Source organism: Pseudorasbora parva, chromosome 17 (genome assembly GCF_024679245.1).
Source record: "Pseudorasbora parva isolate DD20220531a chromosome 17, ASM2467924v1, whole genome shotgun sequence".
Lineage (NCBI taxonomy): Eukaryota > Metazoa > Chordata > Actinopteri > Cypriniformes > Gobionidae > Pseudorasbora > Pseudorasbora parva.
The window spans coordinates 43788456-43809616 of NC_090188.1; the positions used below are offsets into that span (position 1 = coordinate 43788456).

General features: G+C 40.8%; 1 protein-coding gene across 1 annotated transcript in view; it reads left to right on the forward strand.

The window, feature by feature from the left end:
• Positions 1 to 21161, forward strand: part of heatr5b (HEAT repeat containing 5B) — a 65084-nt gene that overhangs the window by 28138 nt on the left and 15785 nt on the right. Inside the window, exons 13-23 of the mRNA XM_067422269.1 lie at positions 2747 to 3020; positions 4395 to 4570; positions 4930 to 5035; positions 5120 to 5310; positions 6874 to 7033; positions 7958 to 8147; positions 11152 to 11321; positions 12779 to 12926; positions 15518 to 15697; positions 16091 to 16351; positions 17442 to 17623. Coding sequence (XP_067278370.1) covers positions 2747 to 3020; positions 4395 to 4570; positions 4930 to 5035; positions 5120 to 5310; positions 6874 to 7033; positions 7958 to 8147; positions 11152 to 11321; positions 12779 to 12926; positions 15518 to 15697; positions 16091 to 16351; positions 17442 to 17623 — 2038 coding nt within the window. The remainder of the gene's footprint in view (positions 1 to 2746; positions 3021 to 4394; positions 4571 to 4929; positions 5036 to 5119; positions 5311 to 6873; positions 7034 to 7957; positions 8148 to 11151; positions 11322 to 12778; positions 12927 to 15517; positions 15698 to 16090; positions 16352 to 17441; positions 17624 to 21161) is intronic.

The window sequence follows — 21161 nt, forward strand, 5'->3', positions numbered from 1 at the left end:
TATTTGTTCAGCCAGCTGCTGCAGTGCCGCGTTCACACACGCGTCTGGAGGAATGTAAACATTCACGAGAACGAACGAGGAAAACTCTCGTGGCGAGTAAAAAGGTTTACAGTTTATGAAAAGCGCCTCTAAGTTAGGAGAGCACATCTTCTTCAGCGTTGTTACATCTGAACACCAACTTTCGTTAATGTAGAAACACAATCCACCACCTCTCGTTTTCCCTGTAAGTTCCGTGATGCGATCCGCTCTGAACAGCTGGAAGCCCGGCAGATGTAGTCCGTTGTCCGGAATGGCTTCACTCAGCCAGGTTTCAGTGAAGCACAGTGCAGCAGAGTTATTATGCACTTTTATATTATCCATTATAAAAGTGCATCCATTCATCATAATAGTGCATCTATCATCATAATAGTGCATCTATCCATCATAATAGTGCATCTATCCATTATAAAAGTGCATCCATTCATCATAATAGTGCATCTATCCATTATAATAGTGCATCCATTCATCATGATAGTGCATCTATCCATTATAAAAGTGCATCCATTCATCATAATAGTGCATCCATTCATCATAATAGTGCATCTATCCATCATAATAGTGCATCTATCCATTATAAAAGTGCATCTATCCATCATAATAGTGCATCTATCCATCATAAAAGTGCATCTATCCATCATAATAGTGCATCCATCCATCATAAAAGTGCATCTGTCCATCATAATAGTGCATCTATCCATCATAAAAGTGCATCTATCATCATAAAAGTGCATCTATCATCATAAAAGTGCATCTATCCATCATAAAAGTGCATCTGTCCATCATAATAGTGCATCTATCCATTATAAAAGTGCATCTATCATCATAAAAGTGCATCTGTCCATCATAAAAGTGCATCTATCATCATAATAGTGCATCTGTCCATCATAAAAGTGCATCTATCATCATAAAAGTGCATCTATCCATCATAAAAGTGCATCTGTCCATCATAAAAGTGCATCTGTCCCTCATAAAAGTGCATCTGTCCATCATAAAAGTGCATCTATCATCATAAAAGTGCATCTATCCATCATAAAAGTGCATCTATCATCATAATAGTGCATCTGTCCATCATAAAAGTGCATCTATCCATCATAAAAGTGCATCTATCATCATAATAGTGCATCTGTCCATCATAAAAGTGCATCTATCCATCATAAAAGTTTATCTATCCATAAGAAAAGTGGATCTATCCATCATAAAAGTGCATCTATCCATCATAATAGTGCATCTATCCATCATAAAAGTGCATCTATCCATCATCAAAGTGCATCTATCCATCATAAAAGAGCATCTATCCATCATAAAAGTGCATCTATCCATCATAAAAGTGCATCTATCCATCATAAAAGTGCATCTATCATCATAAAAGTGCATCTGTCCATCATAATAGTGCATCTATCATCATAAAAGTGCATCTATCCATCATAATAGTGCATCTATCCATCATAAAAGTGCATCTATCATCATAAAAGTGCATCTATCCATCATAAAAGTGCATCTATCATCATAATAGTGCATCTATCCATCATAAAAGTGCATCTATCATCATAATAGTGCGTCTGTCCATCATAAAAGTGCATCTATCCATCATAATAGTGTATCTATCCATCATAAAAGTGCATCTATCCATCATAAAAGTGCATCTATCATCATAAAAGTGCATCTATCCATCATAAAAGTGCATCTATCCATCATAATAGTGCATCTATCATCATAATAGTGCATCTATCATCATAATAGTGCATCTGTCCATCATAAAAGTGCATCTATCCATCATAAAAGTGCATCTGTCCATCATAAAAGTGCATCTATCCATCATAAAAGTGCATCTATCCATCATAAAAGTGCATCTATCATCATAAAAGTGCATCTGTCCATCATAATAGTGCATCTATCATCATAAAAGTGCATCTATCCATCATAATAGTGCATCTATCCATCATAAAAGTGCATCTATCATCATAAAAGTGCATCTATCCATCATAAAAGTGCATCTATCATCATAATAGTGCATCTATCCATCATAAAAGTGCATCTATCATCATAATAGTGCATCTGTCCATCATAAAAGTGCATCTATCCATCATAATAGTGTATCTATCCATCATAAAAGTGCATCTATCCATCATAAAAGTGCATCTATCATCATAAAAGTGCATCTATCCATCATAAAAGTGCATCTATCCATCATAATAGTGCATCTATCATCATAATAGTGCATCTATCATCATAATAGTGCATCTGTCCATCATAAAAGTGCATCTATCCATCATAAAAGTGCATCTGTCCATCATAAAAGTGCATCTGTCCATCATAAAAGTGCATCTATCCATCATAAAAGTGCATCTATCCATCATAAAAGTACATCTATCCATCATAAAAGTGCATCTATCATCATAAAAGTGCATCTATCCATCATAAAAGTGCATCTATCATCATAAAAGTGCATCTATCCATCATAAAAGTGCATCTATCCATCATAATAGTGCATCTATCATCATAATAGTGCATCTATCATCATAATAGTGCATCTATCATCATAATAGTGCATCTGTCCATCATAAAAGTGCATCTATCATCATAAAAGTGCATCTGTCCATCATAAAAGTAAGTCAATCACACCTAGGATGACTTGAGGGAGAGTAAATCATGGGATAATTTTAATTTTTGGGTGAACTAGCCCTTTAAGTGTTGCTTTGTTGTGTAGTGTTCCTGCGGTGATCAAGGTTCATGGAGCTCATCTGAAGGCCAGCGCTGCTATGGTGCGACTGCGGCTCTACGACATTCTGGCTCTGCTGCCGCCCAAGACATACGAAGGCAGTTTTAACGCTCTGCTGAGGGAGCTGGTGGCCGAGTTCACACTGACGGATAACTCCGCCAACACCACCACCTCTCTGCTGCGCTCGCTGTGCCATTATGACGACAGTGTGCTGATGGGCTCGTGGCTTCAGGAAACGGATCATAAGTCCATTGAGGATCAGGTGAGCATCCGATCGCAGAGTGTCATTCGCAGTATTCCTTTAGCATACAGTCGGCCAAATAAGTATAGTCAGCTACCAATTGTGCAAGTTCTCCCACTTAAAAAGATGATAGAGGCCTGTTAATGTTCATCATAGGTACACTTCAACTATTCATAGGTACACTTCAACAATGGGGGACAGAATGAGAAAATAAAACATCCAGAAAATCACATTCACTACGTACCCCCGTGTGGTTCAGGGATTTTTGCTCACCGTTCTTGTGATCATTTTACCGTAACGGGGTGAGATCTTGAAGCTGTGAGTTTTAGTTGTCAAGAAATATATGCTAGAACTTCTCAGTTTCTAAGCTATTTTATTGATAAATCACAGAACAGTGTTGCGCTATACATTTCTGCGCTACTGAATGGCTGTGTGTGAGGTGTGCGATCGGCTATGCTGTGTGTGCTGCAATGCAGCACGCATTAGTTTAGCGCGATGACTAACTTGCGTGTAAAATAAGCCTGCATTCTCCTGATCAGTTTTGAGCATCCAGACGGTAATCAAACATGTCTTGTGGAGAGCTCTTGGAGTATGCATTTATTTGTCATTTTTAACCATTGAAAGCAGAGCCTGCATGTCAGGAAATTGCTTATCCTGTTGCGCCCTCTATAGGCCAGCGACTAGTCGACCTCAAGCTTAATTCCGGGGTGAAAACGTCAAAAAGTGACACGTCTATGGAAACGTGCATCAGATTAACAGACTCGAGTGGAAATTTACCATGACTGTGCATTGTCTCTGAGCCAATCAGAATCATCCACATTGCAGTAATGACGTGGACAAGACCTTGAAAAGAGTATAACTGTTTTTACAGTTGTATGTATGATAGGGCGAGGCAACCAAACGGTGAGAGCGGGAGCGCGGCTTACGAACTCCTTGTGTGACTTGAAGCTGGCTTTGGCTTTTGAAACGGCAAACTATTCTTAAGTAAATTTTCCTTTTAATTAATTACACTCCTGACTCTTGGTCTTCATTTCTTCACTACTGGTCCTGGGTCATAAACTGTTAACCCCTAACAGTATAATCCAACATGTTTTGTGGAGAGCTCTCGGATTATGCATTTATTGTCATTTTAACTTTTCAAAACAGAGCTTGCATGACAGGAAATTGCTTATCCTGTTGCGCCCTCTATAGGCCAGCGACTAGTCGCCTTCAAGCTTAAAGCGTCATGACAGCATTAAAGTTGACTAGTCGATTAGTCGGTGCGACCCCTACAGTGTACCTATGATGAAAATTACAGGCGTCTCTTATAGTCTCTTATCTTAGCACAATTGGTGGCTGATTAAATCAGTTTTTCCCCACTGTATTCGATGTGTTTTCCTGCTGTGTGTGTAACAGCTGCAGCCCAACAGTGCCTCGGGCAGCGGTGCCCTGGAGCACGACCCCTCCTCCATATACCTGCGTGTGCCTGCGGGCGAGGCCGTGCCGGGGCCGCTTCCTCTGGGCGTGTCCGTCATCGACGCATCCGTTGCTCTGTTTGGAGTCGTCTTTCCTCACGTCTCCTTCAAACACAGGTGCTTTCATTCAGTTTGCTCACACAATATGTCAACTCCGAGTACAATTATAGATTCATTTTTATCTGTCAAATCTTTAAAAAAAAACACTTGATCCATGTGAGTGTCATAATCGTAGTAGAAAAATAATATTATCATGGGTTAACAGAAGTAATAGCGCTATATTTCTTCATTTTTGTCCTTATAAGCCGTGGCAGTAAACGGTGTTGTGACATTTTGACCTTCTTTCTGATTCTGTTCAGCTTGACTGTGAATTTGTTGCTCACATGAAAGATGACCTGGGCGCAAGAGATGGTAGCAGTTCCTCTAATTTAAGAGCATTGGTTGTGATTTATTTCATGTCCTGTTGTCTATTTCAGGTTGCAAATGCTGGATCACTTTGCCGAATGCATTAAACAAGCTAAAGGAGTCCGTCAACAGGCCGTCCAGTTAAACATATTCACTGCCGTGCTGAGCGCTCTCAAGGTTTCAGAAGAGTTGTGCAGTTCATAAACCTATAATAGAGTTGTTTAAGAATACTATTAATGGGACTGGTCTGTGTTTGCACAGGGTCTGGCCGAGAACAAGAGCAGTCTGGGTCCGGAAGAGGTGCGTAAATCGGCCCTAGCGCTGGTGATGGGCGCGCTGGATAACCCTAACCCAATCCTGCGCTGCGCGGCCGGCGAGGCTCTGGGACGCATGGCTCAAGTCGTTGGAGAAGCTTCCTTCATCGCCAGGATGGCACAGCACAGCTTTGACAAGTACGCCAAACAGCGATGGCTATACGGCCGCTGAATACAAGAACTTAAGTTTCTTCAGTTGCTGGTCCAAATCAAATTGATAGGGTCCTTACATTCAGTTTTATCAAATTTAAGCTCATAAGTCTTAAATATCTTAAATATAACGTATGTGTGAGATACTCTGTGATCGGTATAATAAGTTTTAATCATCATTTCAAGAAGTCTTAAAGGGCACCTACTATGCAAAAATTACTCTGCCCTATTAGCACAGACCCGCCCATGACTGCAGATGGACTCCGCCGTATTAGCACAGACCCGCCCATGACTGCAGATGGACTCCGCCGTATTAGCACAGACCCGCCCACGACTGCAGATGGAATCCGCCGTATTAGCACAGACCCGCCCACGACTGCAGACGGACTCCGCCGTATTAGCACAGACCCGCCCACGACTGCAGACGGACTCCGCCGTATTAGCACAGACCCGCCCACGACTGCAGATGGACTTCGCCGTATTAGCACAGACCCGCCCATGACTGCAGATGGACTCCGCCGTATTAGCACAGACCCGCCCACGACTGCAGATGGACTCCGCCCTATTAGCACAGACCCGCCCACGACTGCAGACGGACTCCGCCGTATTAGCACAGACCCGCCCATGACTGCAGATGGACTCCGCCGTATTAGCACAGACCCGCCCACGACTGTAGACGGACTCCGCCCTATTAGCACAGACCCGCCCACGACTGCAGACGGACTCCGCCGTATTAGCACAGACCCGCCCACGACTGCAGATGGACTCCGCCGTATTAGCACAGACCCGCCCATGACTGCAGATGGACTCCGCCGTATTAGCACAGACCCGCCCATGACTGCAGATGGACTCCGCCGTATTAGCACAGACCCGCCCATGACTGCAGATGGACTCCGCCGTATTAGCACAGACCCGCCCACGACTGCAGATGGAATCCGCCGTATTAGCACAGACCCGCCCACGACTGCAGACGGACTCCGCCGTATTAGCACAGACCCGCCCACGACTGCAGATGGACTCCGCCTTATTAGCATAGACCCGCCCACGACTGCAGATGGACTCCGCCGTATTAGCATAGACCCGCCCACAACTGCAGATGGACTCCGCCTTATTAGCATAGACCCGCCCACAACTGCAGATGGACTCCGCCGTATTAGCATAGACCCGCCCACAACTGCAGATGGACTCCGCCTTATTAGCATAGACCCGCCCACAACTGCAGATGGACTCCGCCGTATTACCATAGACCCGCCCACAACTGCAGATGGACTCTGCCGTATTAGCATAGACCCGCCCACAACTGCAGATGGACTCCGCCCTGTTAGCATAGACCCCTCCCACAACTGCAGACGGATTCGGCCCTGTTAGCATAGACCCCTCCCACAACTGCATCCTATTAAACAGGATGACTAATCGATTCTTGGGATTTAAGAATCGATTAAAATCGAGAAATCAATATTTGTTTTGCCCAGCCCTAATATTTCTGCTGTTCTGTAAGTTTCTTGCTGTTTCCTAATGCTGGTCTGATTCTGTGTTGTCTCTTCTGCTCAGGCTGAAGTCGGCGCGTGACGTGGTGTCCAGGACCGGTCACTCTCTGGCTTTAGGCTGCCTGCATCGATATGTGGGCGGCATTGGGTCGGGCCAGCACCTCAAGACTAGCGTTAGCATCCTGCTAGCCTTAGCGCAAGATGCGACGTGTCATGAGGTCCAGGTGAGCGCTGCAGACACACTGCAAAAAAGTCTAAATATTTGTTTTCAGTCTAAATATCTAACAATTCTTAAATCTAGATGCATTTACTAGATCAGTAAAATGGCATAAGAGATTTTTTCTTGTTTTGTTCAAAATGAGTTTTTGCTTAAAACAGGCAAAATTATCTGCCAATGGAGTGAGAAAAAATAATTTTGTTTCTGATTGAAATCTTGTTTCTTGTTTCCGTCACCAATCAATCAACTTTATTTATTTCACGCTTTTACAATCACGATTGTGTCAAAGCAGCTTCAGTGTTAAACAGGACAATACTGCAGCAGAATTAGATTTGGCTGTACAGTCGTTCTGGAGTAAACAGTGATGTTATCAGCTTATTTTAATTTATCATAGAGAGACAATGCTGGCAGATCAGTATTATAGTTTATAGAATTAAATAAGACCTAATTTAATTATTTTATTTGTATATTTTGTTGAATAATTTGGCTCATAATAAACCTTGGAGAAACCAGACTCAGTTCTCCTCTGGCCTATTAACACACAGTGGAGGATTATTATTCTGGCCAGTTTACAGGTCATAAATCATATTAGATCAGAATATTTGAAAGTTGTCGGTATCACGCATGAAACAGGTTATTTAGGATGGCGCGTTGATTACACAAGTGTATGAATATTTCCGTGCTGGAGACGGGTTTATTGAGGATGACGTGCCAAACAGAAATAAGATTATTTTTCTCACCCCATTGGCAGATAATTGAGCTTGTTTTAAGAAGAAAAAAATCCCCAGAAAACAAGAAAAAAATATCTTGTCATTTTACGGATCTAGTAAATTATTCTTGATTTAAGAATTGTTAGATACTTGTACTTGTTTGTAATAGAAACAAGACAAAAATGCTATTTGGCTGTGATGAGTTGCTCTGGTGATTTCAGACCTGGGCTCTGCACTCTCTGGCTCTGATCGTGGACTCCAGCGGCCCCATGTACCGCGGCTATGTGGAGCCCACGCTGTCTCTGGTGCTGACTCTGCTGCTGACCGTCCCTCCCTCACACACAGAGGTGCATCAGTGTCTGGGCCGCTGTCTCGGAGCGCTCATCACCACAGTCGGCCCGGAGCTGCAGGGTATACACAATTACAGCACTCATACCTGAAACATGACAGATCAAAGATTCCCCGATAATATACTCATGGCAAAGTTATCTTTCGCTCTTCGCTTAGGGGTAAAAATATGTTTGAAATATGTTTACACTAGCGTGTTTGACAGTTTAAAGGAAGTGTGTGTAAGATTGTGGCCAGAACTGGTCCTGCAATCCCTTTCAAATGACTGTAGAGCGGTGTCTCCCCCTCCCCCTCCCCCTCCCCCTCCCCCTGGCTCGAGGTTGCCAGATTGGCTGCAGGATCAGCAGAACGTTTGTAGATCTGCAGCTGTGGTAACTAGAGCAGATCTGGCAACCCCAAACACTACTGACTCCATGATTGGTCGATAGGTGGAGGGCGGAGCTTCAGGCCAAAACACAACATGACATCATCAACATCAGTTGAGCCGCAACAACAACTTTATAATGACAATATCCTGCCGGACTACTGTTGGCAGTGATAGAAGTGTTTGAAATTAACATGATTTATTAATGTCTAAGACATATCAGGGCCATTTTATGAATCATTGAAATACATTTCTTAAACACAGTTCCTTTAAGCGCAATAAGACATGAAAGAGAAATTTGATTGATACTCATGGGATGCTCTGTCTGACACAGCTTTCTGTGCGTGTGCTTTGTGTGTGTGTGTTTCGTGTGTGCGCGCTCAGTAAACCATATTTCAGAAGTTAAGACTGATATGGCTTGAAAAAGCATTCAGATCATAAACTCTCATGATGATGAAGAGCTGGAATGTCATGTGAGCATTAAAGAGATGATCATCAAAGCCACACAGATGTTTGTGTTTGGCAGAGTATCTGAGGTACAAGCTGTACAGGCTCCGCCCTTCTCTGGATAGCTCATTTGCATTTAAAGATACATGCAACAAAAAATATATATATATATATATTTCTGGTGTCTCGGAGCGTTAATCACCACAGTCGGCCCGGAACTACAGGGTATCCACAATTACAGCATCATACTTGAAATATAACATCAGTGTTTCCCCGATAATATACTCACAGAAAAGTTATTTCACTCTTCGCTTGGGGGTAAAAATATGTTTGAAATATGTTTGCATTGATTGACTGTTAGTGTGTTTGACAGTTTAATCGCAATAAGACACTCCGTCTGACACACAGCTTTCTGTGTGCATGCTTCAGGTGTGTGTGCGCTCAGTTAACCATATATCAGAAGTTTACACTGATATGGCTTTAAAACGCATCAGATCAAAAACTCTCATGATGATGATGAACTGCTGTGTCATGTGAGCTTGATAGAGATAATCATCAAAACCACACAGATGCTTTAGTTTTTGAGTATCTGAGGCACGAGCTGTACAGGTAGGGGGTGGAGCAGCAGCTCATTTGCATTTAAAGATACATACGTGCTAAAAATATATATATTTATTTCCACTCCAAAACGGCCATTCAAATTATCTGTAGGGTATTTTGAGCTGAAACTTCACAGACATATTCTGGAGGACACTGAGATTTATATTACATCTTGTAAACAGGGGCAGAATAGATTGCCTTTAAATCAGCTTGAAGATAATTCACAAATGGCAAGGCAAGTTTATTTATTTATATAGCAAAAATCTGCTGATTTTCTCCTTGACTCTTTTAACTCAAAAGAAAAGAGTGTAATTGATGATATTGCTCCTCTGAAAGCCAGGAAAAAGAGTGGCAAACAAAAGGCACCGTGGAGAAACTCAACAGCAGTGCAAATAATGAAAAGACAATGCAGAACATCTGAACGAAAGTGGCGGAAGACAAAACTTGTAGTCCATTATAACATCTATAAAGACAGCCTTCATGCTTTCAATGTGGAACTAGGCAAAGCTAGACAGACCTTCTTCTCAAAAATTATAAACAGAAACATAAACAACACGCGCACTCTTTTTGCTACTGTCGAGAGACTAACAAACCCCCCGAGTCACATTCCTAGTGAAATGCTCTCAGACAGCAAATGCTGTGATTTTGCTTCCTTCTTCTCAGAGAAAATTAAAAATATCAACAATGGATGGTAGTTGTGGACAAAGTATACAACTTCATTACTTGAGTAAAAGTACTGCTGGTCAAATATTACTCCGTTACAAGTGAAAGTTGTAAAAACAGATTTTTACTTGAGTAAAAGTACAGAACTATTTGTTTTCAAAAGTACTTAAGTATCAAAAGTAAATTTCCTTGTTTATGTCGCCCCATTATTTTGTAATTGTTGTATAAATGCACATTATGCCATCATGGTTTAAGCCAGTCAGTGACGCTCCATCTGACATACTAGCATACGACTAACTTAAACTCATTTAAATACTTGTAGAAAAGTTACAAAGCTCTTTATAAAGCTGCTGTCACTTTAAGGCCGAATACACAGATCCAATACACTGATACACATCTGATATTCTCACACTGTTCACCTTCACTGAAGACAGAATCAACTTTGTTTATGTGAATCCTCCACTAAATGAGCATTTGGACATCCGTCTTCTTCCATTTTGCTCTAAACTATAAATCAGTGTTTAATAAATGCTGTGAAATCATTGAACTTCACGAGACTCTACAAGAGTGATTCCTGAAAGGCTTTCTGCAAAAACCCAAACACCTTTTAAAGAAGAAAAAAATCATCACTGACTTTCAAAGCTGCGACAGAAACGACTTTCCACTTCGAGGACCTTGATAGAAATGTAGTGGAGTAAAGAGGACGATATTTGTCTTTCAGATGGAGTGAAGTTAAAGTCAGAAGTTTACAGAAAAAATAATACTCCAGTACAGTACAGATACTCAAAAAGTGAACTTCAGTACAGTACTCAAGGAAATGTGCTGAGTTACTGTCCAGCTCTGATTGACGGTATAATTTTAGAAGAAACAGTACAGCACCTTAAAACATTTTATTGAACATATTGTCCAGCAAGTGAATCATATTTGCATCTGTAGGTCTGGGAGCGCTGAGAAGAATATCTTTATTGTTTCTCTCTCTGGTTTATTTCTCAGGTAACAGCGGCAGCGTGTCGACGATCCGCTCGTCGTGTCTGGTGGGCTGTGCCATCATGCAGGATCACTCCGACTCTCTGGTGCAGGCGGCGGCCATTTCCTGTCTGCAGCAACTGCATATGTTCGCACCGCGACACGTCAACCTGTCCAGCCTGGTGCCCTGCCTCTGCGTAAGCCTGAGTCAAAATTCATTTACACTGCAAAAATGCTCTTCTTATTTAGTAATTTTGTCTTGTTTCTAGTCTAAATATCTAACCCTTCTTATATCAAGATGCATTTACTAGATAAGGAAAATGACATAAGATATTTTGGTAACTCTTTATTTTAAGGTTCAGTTATTAACTAATTGCTCATTATCATGCATATTACTAGGATATTGTCTGTTTATGAGCACTTCTAAAGCACATATTAATGCCTTATTCTGCATCCCTTAATCCGACCCAATACCTAAACTTAAATGCTACAAAAACTCCCTTACTAACTATTAATAAGCAGTAAATCTGGAGTTTATTGAGGCAAAAGTCATTGTTAAAAGTAAATGTGTTCCCTATACTAAAGTATTACCGACATTTTTTTTCTTGTTTTGTTGAAAATAAAATCAAAATGAGTTTTTGCTTAAAACAGGCAAAATGATCTGCCAATGGGGTGCCAATCTTGTTTGTGATTAAAATCTTTTCTTGTTTCTGTCCCAAACAGAAATAAGATTATTTTTCTTACCCCATTGGCAGATCATTTTACTTGCTTTAAGAAAAAAATTAATTTTGATATTTTTCCCCAGAAAACAAGCAAAAATATCTTATGTCATTTGATTAATCAGTTACACTTTAGTATAGGGAACACATATTCACTTTTAACAATGACTTTTGCCTCAATAAACTCAGATTTACTGCTTGTTAATAGTTAGTAAGGTAGTTTTTGTAGCATTTAAGTTTAGGTATTTGGTCGGATTAAGGGATGTAGAATAAGCTCATGCAGAATAAGGCATTAATATGAGCTTTAGAAGTGCTAATAAACCCAATATAAACTAATAAAGCCAATATCCTAGTAATATGCATGATTATAAGCAGCTAGTTAAAATTTAATAACTGAACCCTAAAATAAAGCCTTACCGACTTATCTAGTAAATGGATCTTGATTTAAGAATATTTAGATATTTGGACTGGAAACAAGAAGAGCATTTTTTGCAGTGTACACACACACGCAAACAACACTTTTCTTACTCAGTATTTTTGTCGTGTTTCTAGTCCAAACATCTAAAAATTCTTAAAACATGAAGTATTTAATAGACAAGCAAAAGTAATTGTCTTGTTTTGGGAAAAAATAACTCAAAATGAAGAGAGTTTTTGCTTAAAATAAGATAAATAATCTGCCAATGGGGTTAGAAAAATAATCTTACAAACAGAAAACAAGATTATTTTTCTTACTCCATTGGCAGATTATTTATCTTATTTTAAGCAAAAACTCTCTTCATTTTGAGTTATTTTTTCCCAAAACAAGACAATAATTTGTACTTGTCTATTAAATGTTTCTTAATGTAAGAATTTTTAGATATTTTGACTAGAAATAAGACAAAAATACTAAGTAAGAAAAGCATTTTTTGCAGTGAGTGGTGTGTGTTTGTGTGCAGGTGCACCTGTGTAGCTCTCACCTGTTGTTACGGCGCGCCGCTGTGGCCTGTCTCCGGCAGCTGGCTCAGCGAGAGGCCTCCGAGGTCTGCGAATACGCCATGAGTCTCGCCAGGAGGGCCGGGGACGCCAAAGACAACTCCAGCTTCAGTACGTAACCGGCCATAATATCTGTCCATCCATCATTTAACACAGGGGTTTCCAACTGGGGTCTGCGGACCCCCAGGGGTCCTCCAGAAGGTTCTATGGGGTCCCCAGAAAATTTCAGGGAATACATTTTTTTTTTTTTTTTTTTTTTTAAAGTGTTTCTCCTTTCTTGCCCTTTTTCTCGCTTTATCTCACTCACTGTGGCTGTAAGGCAGGATTCCTAACGCAGTATCAAAGCTTGTTTACATGCATTTATTGTGAAAGATTTTATACAAATCATTTTTATTTGAAAATGTTCTTCAGGTTTATACATCCAACATTAAATATAGCCGGTTTAAGTTTGGAAACAATACGTTGTATTTATAATGTCACACTTACTGTGACTTACCGTTTGGTTTTTTTCATAAAAAATATAGAGAGAGATTTTAGGAAGGGGGTCCCTCATAAAGGTTCATCATAATTGGGGGTCCTTGGCATCATAAAGTTTGAAAACCCCTGATTTAACATCACAACGAGCAACAGGGGATTCTAGTTTAGAAATGGTTTGTTTTTCTGTGATGTTTTTTTGTGTGTAATTTTGTCATGTCTCGTACTTATCGTATCGCGTCTGGTTAAAACGTTATTATACAATACAGACCAGCTTCATAAATAAGCAAGATCATTGATGCAAACGTTAACATTTAAAACTAAACTTCTGAAGACAATCGTGTCATTGTTCAGTTCAAGTTTTGTTCCCATCCAGTTAGGGCTGCACGATTATGACAAAAATCATAGTTGTCGATTATTCCCTTGATATTGAAATTGTGATTATTAAATGCGATTATAACAATGTACATTGAATGATGTTTTGAATAGATTTATACTAGGGGCGTAACTTTTTTTGTTGTTGTCACAATTCGATATAAATCACGATACTTAACTTATCGATTAACTTATTGATATTTTAAGACAAAAAGAGTTTTTTTTTTTACTTTCTTTTTTTATGATTATTATTAAAATATTACTATTATTATTGTATTATTATCAGAAACCACAAATATTCCCCCATTGCATCATTATACATTATATTCAATATTATATATAGTGGTTTAATGTAGTAATGTCACTGAAACTCCGAAAACATTTTTTTTTCCTTCACGCATTACTCCTGCATTCAATGCAGGCAGCATCTCTCCCGGTCGCTATGTCCCTCCTCTCCCACTATTAATGCACTATATATATATATATATAAGAATAAACCATCTAAAATGCTTTAAATAATCATACTACTAAAACCAAATTTGGTCTGGCGATTTAAATGATGTTTGTGCTTTGACTTTGAGGAGTGTTATTCCAGCAGCAAGAGCGCTTCAGATGATCAATGCAATCCGTCTCAGCTCTAATCGCAGGAAAGCTCGTCAGAATGGCTATATTCATAAACTGTAAATCTTTAGCTCATCTAAAAAATTTATTCTGCATGTATAGGTCTACTCACTATCCATAATCGTAGCGTCCGTAATCGTATCATCCGTAATCGTATCGTCCGTAATCGTAGCGTCCGTAATCGTAGCGTCCGTAATTGTAGCGTCCGTAATCGTAGCGTCCGTAATCGTAGCGTCCGTAATCGTAGCGTCCGTAATCGTAGCGTCCGTAATCGTAGCGTCCGTAATCGTAGCGTCCGTAATCGTATCGTCCGTAATCGTTTCGTCCGTAAACGTAGCGTCCGTAATCGTAGCGTCCGTAATCGTAGCGTCCGTAATCGTAGCGTCCGTAATCGTAGCGTCCGTAATCGTATTGTCCAATAATCGTATCGTACGTAATCGTATCGTCCAATAATCGTAGCGTCCATAATCGTAGCGTCTATAATCGTAGCGTCCATAATCGTCGCGTCCATAATCGTCGCGTCCATAATCGTAGCGTCAATAATTATGGTGCCACTCAAAGATCAGTCATTGAGTGGCATCGTAGCGTCTATAATCGTAGCGTCCATAATCGTAGCGTCCATAATAGTCGCGTCCATAATCGTAGCGTCCATAATCGTAGCGTCCGTAATCGTAGCGTCCGTAATCGTAGCGTCCGTAATCGTAGCGTCCATAATCGCAGCGTCCGTAATCGTAGCGTCCGTAATCGTAGCGTCCGTAATCGTAGCGTCCGTAATCGTATTGTCCAATAATCGTATCGTCCGTAATCGTATTGTCCAATAATCGTAGTGTCCATAATCGTAGCGTCTATAATCGTAGCGTCCATAATCATAGCGTCCATAATCGTCGCGTCCATAATCGTAGCGTCAATAATCGTAGCGTCCATAATCGTAGCGTCCGTAATCGTAGCGTCCGTAATCGTAGCGTCCGTAATCGTAGCGTCCGTAATCGTAACGTCCGTAATCGCAGCGTCCGTAATCGCAGCGTCCGTAATCGTAGCGTCCGTAATCGTAGCGTCCATAATCGTAGCGTCCGTAATCGTATCCTCCGTAATCGTAGCGTCCGTAATCGTAGCGTCCGTAATCGTAGCGTCCATAATCGTAGTGTCGAAATTCGATTAATTGTGCAGTCCTACATCCAGTATAGTGTCAGTGCTGTCCGATGGATAATATCACGGTGCCGTTGCTCTTTCAGATCTCAACATCACAGAGACGGGGCTGGAAGGGGTTCTGTTTGGGATGCTGGACCGTGAGACGGACAGGAAGTTGTGCTCGGACATCCACGACACATTGGGCCACATGCTCTCGTCTTTGGCGGTGGGGAAACTTCCTCACTGGCTCAAACTCTGCAAAGATGTGCTGGCAGCGACTACAGGTAACATCCACACACTGGCTGAGTTTATGAGCTTCTGTCCTGAATCAAAGAGAGGGTCTGCTTGCAGATATTGCATTCCTCTAAGATTCTGCAGGGTTCGAATAACCAGAAAATGTCTGAGATATGGGCAGGCTTCCAGTTTCCATAAGGATGCTTTTATCCAGAGTTCAATTTGGAATGGAATATCCAAAATCCTTGTCCTTGTGGGGACATTTTTTAGTCCCCATGAGAAAAAAATCGTATAAATCACACAGGATGAGTTTTATTGAGAAAGTAAACATGCAAAGCGTTTCCTGTAATGGGGTTTAGGGTGTGTGTGTGTGTGTGTGTGTGTGTGTGTGTGTGTGTGTGTGTGTGTGTGATAGTGTCCTCCTCATATTGTCTCTGTTGCAGAGGTCGGTGGGACGGTTGCGTCTCACAGCAGAAGGAAGGAAGAGGAAGATGACTCCGAGAAGAAGGATGAGATGGACGATGACATTATGTTCACGTCACTGGGTCAGGATGATAAGTCGAAACCGTCCGTGGCTCCGCGATGGGTCACGCGAGTGTTTGCTGCAGACTGCCTGTGCCGGATCATTCATCTGTGTGAGAATGCAGACAAGGCCCACTTCGACCTGGCAGCAGCTCGCAGCGCCAAGACCAACAACCCTGAAGGTAAACGCATTATGGTTCGATATACTCACGACTAAGTTATTTTTCATTCTTTGCTTATTCAGATCTCCAGTCACGTTTCTTTATACACACTTTATACAGTAGATGGCTTTAAAGCAGCAGCTTTACCGTATTAAACATGAACAACAGTGTCAATCACAGTTCCAGTTTCTGCTGTAAAGCGGTTCTCAGTGAGTTCATGTGTTTACTCACGTCTGACCTCGACCGACTGAACAGAACAAATGAAGATTTACACCTTGAAGAAGGAAGTTGATACGTTCAAACACTGACCATCTTAATGAGTGAGTCATTGAGTCGATTCATTCAAACACTGACCGTCTTAATGAGTGAGTCATTGAGTCGATTTGTTCAAACGCTGACCGTCTTAATGAGTGAGTAATTGAGTCGATTCGTTCAAACGCTGACTGTCTTAATGAGTGAGTCATTGAGTCGATTTGTTCAAACACTGGCCGTCTTAATATGTGAGTCACTGAGTCGATTTGTTCAAACGCTGACCATCTTAATGAGCGAATCAATAAGTCGATTTGTTCAAACACTGACCGTCTTAATGAGTGAGTCATTGAGTCGATTCATTCAAACGCTGACCATCTTAATGAGTGATTCATTGTTTCAATTCGTTTAAACACTGACCTTCTTAATGAGTGAGTCATTGAGTCGATTCGTTCAAACACTGACCGTCTTAATTAGCGAGTCATTGAGTCGATTCGTTCAAACCCTGAACATCTTAATTAGCAAGTCATTGAGTAGATTCGTTTAAACGCTGGCCGTCTCAATTAGCGAGTCATTGAGTCGATTCATTCAAATGAAGACTGACACCTTAAAGAAGCCCCGCCCACCTATTACATCATCACCAAACTGACCAATGGGAGTTTAGAGGTGTTTACTAGTCTTTCCTAGAAAGATCATAAGCAGTTTCAAACTCCTGAAACGAATTTTGCTTTGGCCTGATTAAGTTTGAAATGAATATACTTTTGAAGTATATCGCAGCCTTTTGTATTTTTGGTTGAACTTTGTCGATAAGGATTTGGTTCTACTAGTGATTTAGGAAATGTGTGTGTTGTGTCCTCCACAGGTGACTTCCTTGTGCTGCACTTGTGTGATCTGGTTCGTATGGCCTTCATGGCTGCGACAGACCACAGTCATCAGCTCCGCATGGCCGGCCTTCAGGCCCTCGAGGACATCATCAAGAAGTTTGCAGCCGTGCCGGAGCCCGAATTCCCTGGTCATGTGATCCTGGAGCAGTATCAGGCCAATGTTAGTGCATTCATTGATCATATTCATTGAGAAATCATATTAAAGGTGCCCTAGAATGAGTTGAAAATATATTTAAAATTGTTCTATGATATCTACATAGAGGGTATGTTGCTTATTTAAGGTAAAAGAAATCTCCTGATAAGGTTTTACAGGTCCATTTACAACCTTAGTAATTGTCCCTATAATTAAATGCTCTGTTTTTGCCTTATTTGGAAGGGTCATGAATATTAATGTAGAGCTCTGCTCTGATTGGCTCATTTCAGTAACTCACACAAGTGCAATTATTCAGCAAACACAATAGCAATCGGCTCGTGAGTCCTGAGAGAGCACAGACCGACTGAATGACACTTTAAGCAGAGCAGCTCAAATGGAGATTGATAAAATGCAGATCACTTGTTTATTGGTGTTTTCAGATCATCCGTGCGCGAGAGAGATCATGGTTGCCAGATTGCACATTTGCACGGACAATACGTGCACTTTTTACAGAAAAGCTGTGATTGGGTGATTTAAGTTACTGAAATCTGGCAACCGCAATCACAAACACGGGAACGCTCCCCTTTTTCCTCCTTTTTGTTCAAGTTATTATTTTTTAAACTTAACGTCTCGTCTTTTTTCGTCAGCGGTATTGCATGTGATGTAGTCACAATAATCGTTTAAGGACATTTTTGTCATCTTGTCTTGGTCATGGAAAGGTCGTCAATTAACATTTTCCGTCATATTTTCGTTAACGAAATTGACACCAGTCAGAGCAAATTAACAACTTTCTTTTTTTTTAATTCCCCCGTGTTTCAGTGTTATTTTTTAAGCACAAGATGTACATATGAAGGAGGAAACAGTGGTGTTTGAGGCTCATGGTATGTTAGTTAATGTACAGAAGTCTTATTATTCAACTATGTCAAGGTTAATACAGTTTTCCATTCTAGGGCATCTTTAATACCCAAACATGCATTCAAGCAGCCGGACATCAACACATAGCAAAATTCATTTGATCAGTGTACGAATAACAAATTGTATAAAAAGTTGTGTCTTTAACTTTAAACGATTGCTGGGATCACAGGGCAAGACATTAAAGATTGTCTGCTTGTCTGGGACAAGTGTATTTTTTGAAGGTTATTAAACTTCAATAACAACAATAAAATAACTAGGGAATCACCAAAAGCTGTTACATTCGGTGTAAATGGCGATTGACAGTGGATAATAACAAATAATGTACTGAGGTAATCAAGGTTGCTCAGCCCCTCGAGGAGACAGCAAAACAACTCTGTTCACACAATGTGGGAAAGTGCGGAGCTTTTATATTTATTAGATATTATGCAGTTAAAGGAGTAGTTCACTTCAAAATGAAAATCTCCTGATAGTTTCCTCATCCCCATCTCATCCCAGATGTTCATGTCTTTCTTTCTTCAGTGAAAAAAATAAATGATTTTCTTTGAGGAAAACATTCCTGGATTTTTTTCCTCATAATGGACTTCAATGGGAACCAACGGTTGAAGGTCCAAATCAGTGCAGTTTCAGAAGAAGAGCTTCAGAGACTCTGATGATCCCAGAGGAATAGAGTCTGATCTAGACAAACCATCAGATATTTACTAAAAATAAACATTTATAAACTTTTTAACCTCAAACGCGGGACTTTCGGTGTTGTTCTTTCTTAAAGGGGTACTTCAGCGCTGGGAAGATGAATCTGTATTTAAACTGGGTCATCAATGCAGTAGAAATGTGAAATTATTTTTGAATTTGGTGTCTTCTAGACTGAGAAAAGACAGAAAATGTATTTTTGTCTCATGGGGATGAAAGACTACAATTCCCAGAATGCTTCGCTGCCCTGTGAGGCCATTCCCAACGCCACCAACTTGATTACAGTGACTGAGTTAGAGAAGACACTACAATTAAAAACTGAACGTGTCTGTTCAATATAATGAGTGAGTCACCGCGCGAGTATCACAGCACTGAGCACTAACTGCACGAGTGATGAGAGCTGAGGTAATCGCGACTACACTCGCGGCATACATTCACAACGTGAGTTCGGTCTGGCGCGTTTCAGTTCATGCCTTTACAAGCTTAACTTTCATAGAAATTAATTTGAGAAGTTAAAAGACTTACATTGCATGCACACCATAGCTCCGTTTAAATGAGTGCCTGTAGCTGAGCTGAGCTCTCCCTGCAAGCTGAGTGTAATCTCCCATCCCCCATGCGCAGATTCATGCAGAACATGCATGAACATGCATTCAAAACATGCGGAAATGGCTCCCTCTGCTGGCTGTAGTCTTTAGCCTTTAGGCAAACATTCCTCCTATGATGCAAAAATCGTCAATTTGCATCATAGGAGGAATTTTTCCAGAAATAAAATGCATAAATCTCTTGTCTTAGGGAGATATGAGGGGGGAAAGCACAATAATTTGAATATACTCCAGGGTTTCTACTGATACAAAGCCATATGCTAATCGCTGAAGTAACCCTTTAACAGCGTATGACGTCATCACATCAGAAAGGTCACGCGTCTCTTCTCATGTTCTCCTCCAACTTTAAAATCATCCGACATCGTTGTTTTACCTTTATTTGTGTAAAGGGCGTTTGATTTAGTCTTTGCACATTCGTTTTAACACTGGGTCGGCACTTCCACCTAGGTCAGGTGACCTTTTCAACGTGATGACATCATACGCCGTGAAGAACAGCAACACCGAAGTCACGCGTATGAGGTTAAAAGTATATAAATGTTTGTTTTTCTAGTAATCCATTATTCACAGGCATACTTCAATTAAGTCTCTCAGACACCAATAGAAGAAACAAGCTATAGATCAAGCGGATCAAAGGCAACACCGCGATTACCACAGGCAACTTCAGCTTTCACAAAGATATTACATTTTACCTGAAAAACATTCAACCATGCAAACAGCCGGACATTTTTATAGCGATGGAACATACATTGGTGTATGTATGTACCAATATTGGTGGTAAAGAATACACATTTGTGAGTGTTTACTATAATTCTCTGGACAACAAGGTTCTTCTACAACAGTGTTATCAGGACATCCAGGAAAAGAGCCAAGGCAGTGTCCTAGTGATCGGTGGAGACTTTAACGTAACACTTTCTGAACTGCACGTCAAATTAGACAAAGCACACCGCCAGAAATGGAGAAGAGTGTTCAGTGAAATATGGATGTATTCAGATGTTTGGAGATCAAAACATTCCACAAAGAGAGAATACACATTCAAGTCACAGCTTGCACATCTGGAAAGGCACCATCAATGCTGAAAGGTATATCCAAGTTCTAGAACAACGTATGCTCCATCCAGACGGCGTCTCTTTCAGGGAAAACCTTGCATTCACCAGCATGACAATGCCAGACCACACACAGCATCAATTACAACATCATGGCTGCGTAGAAGAAGGATCCGGCACTGAAATGGCCAGCCTGCAGTCCAGATCTTTCACCACTAGAAAACATTTGGCTCATCATAAAGAGGAAGATGCGATAAAGAAGACCTAAGACAGTTGAGCAACTTGAAGCCTGTGTTAGACAAGAATGGGCCAACATTC